Source organism: Erythrolamprus reginae, unplaced genomic scaffold, assembly GCF_031021105.1.
Source record: "Erythrolamprus reginae isolate rEryReg1 unplaced genomic scaffold, rEryReg1.hap1 H_2, whole genome shotgun sequence".
NCBI classification, from domain to species: domain Eukaryota; kingdom Metazoa; phylum Chordata; class Lepidosauria; order Squamata; family Dipsadidae; genus Erythrolamprus; species Erythrolamprus reginae.
This window is the reverse complement of record NW_027248473.1, coordinates 1020036-1032825: the sequence shown is the minus strand read 5'-3', so window position 1 is coordinate 1032825 and position 12790 is coordinate 1020036. Positions and strand designations below refer to the sequence as shown.

At 39.2% G+C, this 12790-nt stretch overlaps 1 protein-coding gene across 2 annotated transcripts in view; it reads right to left on the bottom strand.

Moving 5' to 3' along the window:
* The window catches only part of LOC139155457 (rap guanine nucleotide exchange factor-like 1), an 88103-nt gene that overhangs the window by 41531 nt on the left and 33782 nt on the right, over positions 1-12790 (bottom strand). For both annotated transcript variants that reach the window (XM_070730592.1, XM_070730593.1), the window contains exons 2-4: positions 3529-3607; positions 1783-1936; positions 793-890 (exon numbers count right to left, since the gene is read on the bottom strand). In XM_070730592.1, coding sequence (XP_070586693.1) covers positions 793-890; positions 1783-1936; positions 3529-3607 — 331 coding nt within the window. The remainder of the gene's footprint in view (positions 1-792; positions 891-1782; positions 1937-3528; positions 3608-12790) is intronic.

The window sequence follows — 12790 nt, the reverse complement described above, 5'->3', positions numbered from 1 at the left end:
TGAAGCCCCTACAGTAGAGATGTTACATGTAAATCCTTAGCAGCACCCTCATCATTCAAGCCATTTCATTTTGGACCAGTTGGTTTCGAAGTGATTTTCATGGGCAATCTCATATAATGTGCATAGCAATTTGCTAGACAAGGTATAAAGGTAATAAGAGCTTTTAGATTGAGATAAGATTATAACTAGAATATAAGATATAACTGCAAATGCCACCCTAGACACAGCTTTCACATACATTTTGAAATTATGGAAATAAGATTAAATAATTTTGATGAGAATAAACTAGAGAAGCTGATGGTGCGATGGAACAAGGTAAAAGATTATATGTTAAGTAGAATCTGTGATGTGAATACGAAAAATAAATTACAATCACTCTTTTAGTGAAATTCGTTCAAGATAGAGCCAAGGATTAATAGATAGATAAACAAGTTAAATTTCTTTGAATCCTCTTGTAAGGGTGGTGGGGGTGACGGGGTGTGTGTGTTGTTTGGTGATGGGCACATGCACTGTGCACTGTTAAATGTTTGTTTTTCGTAAACCTATAAAACCAATAAAAAAAATTTTTTTTTTTTTTAAAAAGACACAGCTTTCACCTAATCCCCAAATATGAAGATAGAATCCAGGAAGACCCCTATATTAAGAATCACTTCAACCAAGGATATTTTAATCGCATTCGGAATAAAAAATGATATGAAAAGGCTTATAAAACCACCATTACTCTGATTTACTTGGATGAAGTCCAAATGTGAACCAAAACTCTCCCATCCATGCTGCTTTTTTAAAACTTACTTGAGCTCCACTGTGTCCACAACTTGATGTAATTTCAGGATTTCATCTTCCAGTTTGTGGTAGAGGGATACATCTTTCATGATCAGCAAATATAGATCCTGAAAGTGAAGAGAAAGTTGCTTGGGTCAGATAACATTGAAGTGCCTAAACAAAGAAATAGCAACTACTGCCAAATGAAGTTTAGCTAGCCATGGAGACTTGCCTTCTTAGACATAATGTTTAGAAAAACAACTATTGGGATTTTTTTAAAAAAATATTACCTTTATTGTAAGACTGCCTTCTGCCGCATGAATCCTAGCGACCGGTGAGGTCTCACAGAGTTGGTCTCCTTAAGGTCCCGTCGACCAAGCAATGTCGGCTGGCGGGACCTAAGGGAAGAGCCTTTGGGGGGGGGCTCTGGAATCAGCTCCCCTGGGGATTCGCGCTGCCCCCACCCTCCTTGCCTTCCGCAAGAGTCTAAAAAAATATCTTTGCCGTCAGACCTGGGGACATTAGATCTTCCCCTGTCCAACAAAATGTTGTTAGCATGATTAATGTATGAATGTGAATGAATGTTTTTAAATTAGAAATCTAAGAATTGTTTTTAGTATATTAATTGGACAAACTATTGTTATGTATTTTGGTATATTTTGTAAGCTGCCCCGAGTCCACGGAGAGGGGTGGCATACAAGTCCAATTAAATAAATAAATGAATGAATGAATGAATGAATGAATGAATAAATAAATAAATGAAAAGAAAAGTGGGTGACATCTCTGCCATACAAAATGTAACATAAGTTTCTTATGTCTTCAGTATACTGTACATTATTACTTGCTCATTCCATCCACATACTTAAATTCTTTTACATGCTTACAAATACATATTATATTATGGTACATCTTGTTTCGATTTATGTTCTTATCTATTCCGATGATTCGGATAATCCAGCCATATTCATTTCTTAATTAGTTTATTCTCATGAAAGCAGGGCAAGAAAAGCTCTGTAATACCTTAATGACTTTGCCAGCCTTCTCTTCTTCCTGAAGTATCCCCTTGAATGTTTCAAGAAAATGAAGTAAAATGATCAAAACTGCCCGTTTCCGGTGCACAGCCTCGTCTTCTTTCCAGCACGGTGGAGATGGGATTGCTGATGCCATCATGAAGGTAGCAAAGGCAAGTTAAGGTAAATCCATAGCATGAAGTGTCAGGAAAGAACAAATTATTAGAAGGGAGAAAGTATTCCAAATGACAGGTCTGGGAATGAAGTGGAATTAATCTGAATCCAGATGGTAATGTGAAAAACAAAAGGAATTTGCATAACTAGCCTGTTGATCTTAATTTAATGAGTCCGTTATACTGGCACTGTGTATTCCAAATAACCACAAAGCTGTAAAGACATACAAAAGATTTAAAGTTCTGAACATTTTAAATTTAAAACTCCCAATTTCAGTTTAAAATGTTCCAAATTTATCAAAATTGTATTGTGAGCATTCCATGTCCAGGAATGTCTCTGATAAATGGGAACGGAATGTGAGTGGAATAGTTTCAGAATACTTCTGGAAAGGCTTGAATATTTTATTTCAAACACTGAAGATAACAAGTACTGAAGATGCTACCCAGCTGGGTAATGAAGTGTCTGCAGGCAAACAACCAAGCTCAGAGAGCACCTTGTTTCAACCTAAAACTACAAATATTGTCTTCTAAAGGTTAAAGTAACAGTCCGTCACTAGTTTCTAAGAAGAAAACCTTATTGAATAGAATGAAAGCTATATCTAAATACAGGCACAATTTAATTGTTTATGGTGATTGCAGTCTCTTAAAGGTAAGCTGCAGAGAGGGCTAAAAGGATATGTGCAGCCCAAATTTTACAAATCATGCAGAATTAAAAGAACAAGTGGCACAACATCACACAAGGAGGAAAGTAATACTGTATGATATAACTTTTTTAGTGATTCACTAGCAGAATAAACTGTTAAAAGGTCAATTATCCCTTACAAAGTATTATTCCAATTTTTAAAGGCCATTTTTTAAAAAAAGATTTTTCAATCAGGTTCCTAGAGATCAACTGATTTTTTAAAATGCTAGTCACTCTTTTATGTAACTCATTCAGCATCATTTCTTTTGGCAGCTTCTAGCTATATTTGTCAAGATCAAGGGATAAAAAAATCTTACAGCAATGGGCAATAGTACCTCATTTAGTGACTCCAAGTATTTCACAGGGTGCTGCTCATTTTCAATTTATAATGACTATTTATAATGACTTTAAAATGAAAATTATAGCCAAAAATCTCAGAAAATTAACCATTTATGCAGTAACGCTCTGTACAATAGGGGTGTCAAATTTGCGGCATCACGGCAGCTTCACATGCAGTGAAGGGCTACCAAAATCTTTACTACCACGCTGTGGGCATGACTTATGCAGGATGCCCTGCATTTTCTTTTAACATCTTTCAGTGCAAATTGGGTGCTCTTGGGTGAAGCTCCATTTTCACTACCCCACTGTGTTCCACCCCCGTCCTGGCAGTAGCCCACCCCTGGTCACGCGATGTACCTGGACTTTCTCCCCCCTTCCCTAAACTGGCAGGGGAAGCAAATGATGCATCTGGGCCATGAGTTGCAAGTTTGATATCCCTGCTTAGAATAACAAAATACAAGAAGATTCAAGAATATGAAAACATGAAAAGTGAAATGGATTTCCACTCCCCCAACCCTCCTCCTCTGAAATGGACTTCTTCAAAAGTCTGCAGGAAGGATATTGTTGGTAGAGCTGATGTAGGAACTGCTCAGTGGGCAAAAACAGTGAGTGGGTAAGGACAATATCATCCAGAAGGATATCTAAGAAAAAAAATGGGAACAAGAAAAAAAAAGATTATAATGCAGCCTAGCTCAGGATACAAGGCACTACCAACAGTAAAGAAACTGGACTATGGTTAGTCTTGTATTAATATTATATTACGCATTCCTTATATAACATTCATTTAGCAATGTATCTTTTGAAAGTATATCTTCGATGCAAATAAATAAATAAATAATTTGTTTTTTTAAAAATTCCCAAGTTATCATGGCTATTGCTGAGAGTTGTAGATCATACATCCAAATCAGGGCCGTCCAACCTTTGCAACTTTAAGACTTCAACTCCCAGAATTCCACAATTGATGGTGGAGCTGAGAGTTGAAGTCCAGAGACCTTAAAGCAGTGAAGGGCTACCAAACGTTTTACTACCACACTGTGGGTGTGGCTTATTTTGTATTATTATTATTATTATTATTATTATTATTATTATTATTATTTAAAAAGTATCTCTGATCATGTATAGAGAATAGTTATGCAATGTTATTGAATAAAAATCTTTTATTTAATTTTGAGAGACAGAGAGAGGGAGAGACAGAGAGGGAGAGACAGACAGAGAGAATTTGGTGTAGTGATTAAGGCAATAGGCTGGAAAACCAAAAAACCATGAGTTCTAATCGTGCCTTAGACACAAAACTGGCTAATTTTGGGTCACTCGCCTACTCTCAGGTCTAGAAAGGAGACAATGGCAAACTATTTCTAAAATACCTTGCCTAAAAAATCTTCAGGGACTACTGCAGGCAGTTGCTCAGAGTCAATATGACTTGAAGGCACAAAAAGAAGAAGAAACCCTAGCTTCCGCTTATTCCCCATGAAAAAAATAGAAGGTCATAAGTTAAAAGCACAGATGAAACCCCAAATTCAACCTTAATTCTCTCAAATTTTCTTTGGCACTTACTCTCCTTGCTCACCGAGGCTGCTCTTTCACTTCATTACTATTTAATGAATGAAGAATAATGGCCCACTTTACCTTTCTTAGAAAAATAGACAAAAACATAATTCAGATCAAAGCTTAACACATTAGGAAGATATATTACACTGCATCTGTTGAATGAGGGGGAAGTGTGAGCCCAGTGTATCAGAACCAAAACAGCCGTCCTCTATCTTCTGTGCAAGACCAAATTTCATTGCAGGATTAGAAATCACATACTTCGGAAGAGCATCAGGATAAAGAAGGGGGTGGGTTGCAAACACATTTTTTGGCTCAGGAGAAGCAGGTCTCAAGCAAAAGGAAGATACCTTTAAACTTGAGCATCAAGTCTTAGGAATCCTCCTGAACCAGTAGTGGGTTCTAAATCCAGGGTTGCGAGTGTACTTGTGCACACACAATGCTTCTGTGTCTTGCAACCACCACTACCTGTTTGCTGAACTGGGCCGAACCTTAAACAACCCCCTCCAGAACCTACCATCACTTTTCAGGATGCTTTCTGATACTTGCTGAGGTATTTCATGTACTGTAAATAGGATTTTTGACCTTCTAGGCCAGGGATGGCGAACTTTTTTTGGCTCAGGTGCCAAAAGGGCGCATGCCCACACCCATAATGCAATTTCCTTCCCCTGTGCATGTGCACAACCCGCACACTGCCCCCCCCCGCACATGCACCCAACCACCTGTGCTACCCCTCCCCCTGCGCATGCCTCCAGACTTCCAGTAGGCCCATTGAGCTGTTTTTCATTCTCTCCAGGGTTCAAGAAAGCCTCCAAACTTCCAGTTGGGGCTTTGGGCTGTTTTTCACTATCCCCAGGCTTTAGGAGGCTTTCCTGAAGCCTAGGGAGGGCAAAAACATCCGAAAAGAAGGCCAAAAATCAGCTGGAACTGACAAAGGGCAATGCCTCACATGCCCTCAGATATGGCTCGCCTGCCATAGGTTCGCCATCACTGTTCTAGGCTTTTAACTTTGTAAGCCAACATGTTAATCCCCTTTATCACCTCTCAGCTGTGTTTTATCTGCTTTTTACTTTGTTTTGCTAATAATTTTATGCAGGATTAATTTTGTTTTTATTATTTTTACTCTATTGCGTGCCATCCCATGAGTATATATGCTGAGGCACAGACACTAAATAAATCTAGCAGTAAATAAAATTATACAGTACTTCAGCCACAGTCCTTCAATCGATATGGTCTTTGTCTAGAATTACAAGCTAAATTAAGGAATTTTGGATTTTTCTAGTCAATATGTTGAGGAAACTTGGTTCAAAAACATGTTTTTGTTGCTTGACAACATGCATGCATAGCAGCTAATGAGCACCATTGGTGAACACTGACATCTGCATTTTAAACCTCTAAAAATTAGAATTTCACTTTTTTATCATCTCATCGTGGCGTTAACATTTCTTATGCCACTTTCTTTTGAAAATACTTTACTCCTTACCTGCTTTTGCTTTTAGGACAGTAGGATAGGGAGGGTAGGCACAATAGTGCGCTTATGCACACCCCTTACAGACCTCTTAGAAAAAGGAAGAGGTTGATTATACACAGTCTAAGGTTGAAGATTGGGGAAGAAACATCAGAGTCAGGTAGTGAATTCCAGGTGTTGATCACTCTATTGCTAAAGTCGTATTTTCTGCAGTCTAGTTTGAAGCAGTTTAAATTTAGTTTGAATCTATCACGTGCTCATGTGTTGTTGCGGTTGAAGGTGAAGTAGTCATTAACAGGAAGGACATTCTGGTATATGATTTTGTGAACTATGGTTAGATCAGTTCGGAGGTGATGTTGTAAACTGTCTAATTTCAGTATTTCAGGTTTGGTGGAGTAAGGTATTTTTTTGCTGGAGAAGTGAAGAACTCTTGTGAAATTAACTGGGAGCAAGGGCAGAGATACTATACCAGTATGTGTGTTGTTCTATATTCTCCATTCGATCTTTCTTTTTAAAAAATGGTGCCTAAATGGTGAAATAATAGTAGTACAAATAATACTTGTGGGCTTCTTTGAAGTATTAAACAATCTTGGAATGGGATGAGATGATTTGGCTTAGAAAAGTGCAAAGAAGAGAACATAATGAGTCTTTTGTCAACACTAAATTTATAATTCTGATGCATACACTCCATGAGAATGCTATTTGCATCATGTGCAAAGGACTTGCAAGACCAGAAGATGATTTATTTCCAAAGCAAATACTGTACAGGCAGTTCTTGACTTATAACCATAATCAAACCCCCAATTTAGTCATAAGTCATGACAAGACCTGATCTAATCACTTTTTTGCAGCAGTTGTGAAGCAGCTATGATAGTTGTAAAGCAAACATCAAGGTTATTAAGAAACAATTGTTCAATATGTGTTACTAAAATATTTAATTAATATATTTTATCGGATTGCCTAATACTGTATAGGGAAGCAGCAATCATACATGTATTCACACGATATGACAAACTACCCACAGTGAGAGAGAGAGACCCAATTAGAATGAAGCAAGCTTATTAGGTTTTCTAAAATGTCTTTAGCTAGTCTCTCCATGTTATTCAGAACTTATAAAATTCATTCCCTTCCCGACTCCTTCTCTTACTGCTCTATTGTCTGTTTAAAGCTACAAAGGACTTACCATATTTACAATATTTACAATTACAAAGAGGCAGTTTTATCTTTTTTTCCACAAGTAGACCAAGATGATATCAGAAATGGTCCTGAAGAAAGTATCAAAATGAATATATTTTTGAAGATCAAAGTTCATACACCCTGAATACACGGTAGAGTTTCAACATTTATCCACATACCTACAGCATTTCTTTATGACACCACAGCACTCCACCCAGCTCAGTCCAAAGGTACTTAACTGGCATGGTACGATAAACAAACATTTCTAAAATATGAAAAAGACAGTCTAATATAGGTCATATTTCTATGACCTCTCAATGTTAAACCTATTACATAAGATCTGCTATTGCTATTTGCTTCAATATTATTAATTTTAGCATTTTAAATAAGTGGAACCAAAATCTTCTAATGTGCTCCTCCCTTTTTCTTTTCCTTTTCCAAAAGAATCAGTTTGCTCTTCTGCTCTTTTGATTTCATCTGGACTCCTGGGCCTTTCCCCAAAACCAAGTATTTTTGGTCCTTCTGCAAGACAGTATGTTTTACCACTCCCTCCTCCTCATCCAGGTCTTCCTGCAATTAGCACTACTTCTGTTACATATGGATTCACACTTTGAGAATTGTAGAATCTGCCCAAATAAGACACTGGTAGACCAGGGAACTTGCAAAAGTTTATTATGAGAAGTTAACCATAAACGTGCAACCGGGACTGCTAACAATAACTCAAAGATGGCTGTGCCTGGCAGCTATTTTACTTCCTGCTAACAGGCTGATCCAGCCAATCCAGGCTCTGTATTTTCCCGCCCAAGTGTAAGGGGCGGGCCACTTTTCTCAACTGAGAAGGATTTAGGGGTAGTGATTTCTGACAGTCTCAAAATGGGTGAACAGTGTGGTCGGGCGGTAGGAAAGGCAAGTAGGATGCTTGGCTGCATAGCTAGGGGTATAACAAGCAGGAAGAGGGAGATTGTGATCCCCTTATATAGAGCGCTGGTGAGACCACATTTGGAGTACTGTGTTCAGTTCTGGAGACCTCACCTACAAAAAGATATTGACAAAATTGAACGGGTCCAAAGACGGGCTACAGGAATGGTGGAAGGTCTTAAGTATAAAACGTATCAGGAAAGACTGAATGAACTCAATCTGTATAGTCTGGAAGACAGAAGGAAAAGGGGGGACATGATCGAAACATTTAAATATGTTAAAGGGTTAAATAGGGTTCAGGAGGGAAGTGTTTTTAACAGGAAAGTGAACACAAGAACAAGGGGACACAATCTGAAGTTAGTTGGGGGAAAGATCAAAGGCAACATGAGAAAATATTATTTTACTGAAAGAGTAGTAGATCCTTGGAACAAACTTCCAGCAGACGTGGTTGGGAAATCCACAGTAACTGAATTTAAACATGCCTGGGATAAACATATATCCATCCTAAGATAAAATACAGGAAATAGTAAAAGGGCAGACTAGATGGACCAAGAGGTCTTTTTCTGCCGTCAGTCTTCTATGTTTCTATGTTTCTATGTCCTCTGGACACAACAAGAATGAATTCACTTCCAGGGCTCATTTGCATTTCCTGCTTTTTGCAGCATAAATAACATTTTTCAGGGACCTGTCCTGGCAGATCATCCTCCGAATTGGAAAGAGTGTGCAAGCATTAAAAAAAAAGATTAAATAAATAATGAAAACAGAGGTCCAAATTGGAGAAGAAATAATGACTGATAATCTATTCATCACTGCAGCCCTTCATTATTTTGTGGGAGGGCAGTAGTACTACCCACCTTGTGGCTAAGGTCTTAATAGTAACTGTGGTGGCAGCACAGGTTTTATAGAATTATTTTTCTTGTGATTTAAGGGTGTGAGGACAGCCCATCCAACCAGCTATGAGGAAGATCCCTTAATAAATGCTGTGCATAGGAGAGTGAGTTTGGTGTACAGTGTTCCCTCGATTTTCGCGGGTTCGAACTTCGCGGAAAGTCTATACCACGGTTTTTCAAAAATATTAATTAAAAAATACTTAGCGGGGTTTTTTCCCTATACCATGGTTTTTCCCACCCGATGTCATATGTCATCGCCAAAATTTCGTCTGACTTTAATAAATATTTTTTTTAAATTATCTTTAATAAATAACATGGTGAGTAATAATCTGAATGGTTGCTAAAGAAATGGAAAATTGCAATTTAGGGGTTTAATGTGTTAAGGGAAGACTTGTGATACTGTTCATAGCCAAAAATAGTGTATTTACTTCCGCATCTCTACTTCGCGGAAATTCAACTTTCACGGGTGGTCTCGGAACGCATCCCCCGCGAAAAGTGAGGGAACACTTTAATGGATAGAGTGGTGGCCTAGAAACCAGTAGACCAGTGATGGCGAAACCTTTTTTTATCAGGTGCTGAAAGAGCGTGGATACGTGCTATCATGCATGTGCGAGTGTCCACACCCATATTTCAATGCCTGGGGAGTGTGGTAAAACAGTTTCCCCTGCATTCTGGAGGCCAGAAACACCCTGTTTCCCAACTTCTGTTGGGCTCAGTAGGCTCCTGTTTCACTCTCCCCAGACTCCAAAGGCTTCCTTGGAGATGGGGGAGGGTAAAAACGCCCATCCCCCATCCTCACCAGAGGCTCTCTGGAAGCCAAAAACCCCTCCCAGAGCCTCAGCTGAGCTAGGGGAACAGCTCGCATGCCAGCAGATATGGCTCCGCGTGTCACCTGTGGACAGTAATGGGCGGCCAAAATTTTTACTGACACGCTGTGGGTGTGGCTTATTTTGTGGGTGTGGCTTAATAGTCATGTGAGTGGGTAGGAGTGGCTTGCTGGTCATGTGATCAGCTGGGATTGGCTTGAACAATCATCATTGTTCAAGTGAACTGTTAAGTCCTCGACTTACAACCTCATCAATGTCGCTTGCTGGGGTGAAAATTTTCTTCGCGTTTCCTGTGGTCTCCTTTCTGGATCGCCCCCCCCACCTCAGGCTGGGTAGGTAGATGAACGGGTGCTGCCAGACACATAAATGCTCTCAGTGCCGCTTCCACCCACACCTTCTGCTTGCACCTCAGCTGGGAGGTGGCCACATGAGGCTGAAGGGGAGCCGGGCAGGAGAGAGGGAAGCTTGACCGAGGCCAGGAAGGAGGAAAGAGAAAAAAAGCAAGGAGCGCAGGCGCAGCAGCAGGGGGAAAAAGGAGAGCCAAGCCAAGACCAGTAATCCAGGAAGTGACAGCCGCCGATCAGCTGGAGCTGCGCATGCATTTTCATTTCCGCCGATGGAACTCTCTTCCACCCTGTCTTGCCTGCTGCCCACCCCTGCCTGTGACCCGTGCCATAGGTTCGCCATCACTGTATTAGACTATGAGTTCTAGTCCTGCCTAGAAATGAAAGCCAGCTGGGTGATTTTTCACTCAGTCACACTCTCTCGACCCAACCCAACTCACAGGTGAAAATAGGAAGGGGAAAGAGTATATGGAGAGGGGCGGCATTCAAATCTAATAAATAATAATAATAATAATAATAATAATAATAATAATAATACAGTAATTAGCTATGTTTGCCACCTTGAGTTAGTTATAAAGTAATAAAGGGGGTATGGGAAAAAAATCTTTGAAAATTAATTAATTAATTAATTACACGAGTGACAGATGTAACACCATTTAGAGACTGTCCAGCTAAAAGGCCTAACATAGATTTGGACGGTTAATCTAAAAGCCAATATAGATCTAACGTGATCTATATGCATCAAATATATATTTTTACAGATTTGGCAGGGGAAGTGCTTTATTTTAAAGCAATTCTAGAATAATGCAACTTTTATCAGAACAGCAGCAGAGGAAAATAAATTGCACTACGTATTCCTTTTGATGAAAGGAAAACAGCTGGGAGAAGTAGGGTTTTAGTGTGAAAAACAGCTTGTTGGAAAGTTTCTGCCATTACAGGAAAAAAGTAACTGGGGAAAATAACAGGAGGGAATAATTGTGGCAAAGAAAACAGTCCCCAGAAAAAGGATTGGGAAAATAAAATGTCTTCCTTCTGCTATACTACATCTTAATTTCAGAGTCCTTCGTAATTGCATGCAAATAAGTAAAATAAATTAAGAACATTGAGAAATGCACCTTGCCTCCTAACATGACATTTTGTTTGATGTTCAGCCAAGAAAAAACAAATCATTTTAGTGTACAAATAACATTAGTGCCCAAAGCTTTATAAGCATCCATCCCTTAAACTTTTCAATTAACATGAAGCCAGCACTTCACTTCTACAAGATTAGGGGTTGAAAACAGTCTCTGTCTCTGCATCTTGCTTCCTTTCAGCACCTAACAGATTTGGCTCTTGAAGGAGAAGAGAGGGAAAGGAAACTCATCTGAAAATGAAGATCCATTCATAACTAATGGTTTTAAGTCACAAAAAGAAGCAGCAAGCTGTTACTATCTCCCTTTTAATCAGGGAATACAATTTTTGCATGATCAGGGGAACTCACATATTTCTAGGAATGGTAGCCAAAGTTGACCCTCCCTTTCAAAAACAACCAGATGGCCTCACAAGGGCCCTAGACTCCTAGGTTGCCCACTCCTCCCTTTAAAATAGATAATAATCGAAAGATCTGAGCTATTCCTGCACTTCAAAAATCCATTCTGTCAGGAGATGTCTGAAATATAGAAAGATAGAAAACTGACGGCAGAATAGGACTTGGTGATCCATTGAGTCTGCTTTTGAATTTTTGATTGTTTTCCTTTGCTATTAACAATTTATAATTATTGTTACTTTTATATTAATACTATTAATCTTTTCTATTTCTGGAAATAGCTGTTGCTATTTATTGGTCGTTTGGATTTCTGCAACCCAGATATGGTTGTTTGAGGAACATACACTACGATACCAAATCACTTAATCAGATTTTCCCTAATAAAAATGCCTTCTATATTGATTTTTTTTAAAGGTGCTATCATATATACCAACTCCTTTCAACTTGCGAAATTCACAAATAGTTAGGATAGAGTTCCTAACCCTCCTACAGGGTTAGGAACTGAAGGCCGGGGAGAGCAAAAACGACTGAAAAAAGGCCAAAAATAAACTGGCTAGTGCCATATAGAGCAAAACGTTGTATGCCCTCAGATATGGCTCTGTGTGCCATCTGTGGCACATGTGCCATAGGTTCACCATCACTGACCTATACCATTCCAGAAAAACATCTGACCAATATTTTCTTAAATATCTCCAGTGAACAAAGAGGGGGAAAGGGAAGATCTCAACACAGAAGTACATTCCATGCATATCCTCCCAGCAATACTTTTAGGACACCTGTTAAACTCTGAGTGCAACCTGCTCCCTATTACAAAAACAAAACACAGGGGTTTGTCCCCATTCTGTCTTCCTCTCTCCTACACTACAGCGCACTGTAGTAGTAGTGTGAACTCCCTGCCTTCTTGCCAAATTTGCTGCAGCTCTTTCAGCAAGAAAATCCTATTGGATTCAGTTCAGTGTCTTGGGGGCAGGGAGAGAAAGGAGGCCAGAATGTTAATCCCTTGCATCAGCCAGACATCAAAACAGAAAAGGGATCCTCATAGCCAGGTTCCCAGACAATCAAAACTATATGACTATGAGGAGAGAGAAAACAAGTTGTCGTTAATTAGATACCTTCGTATTAGGCATCTCC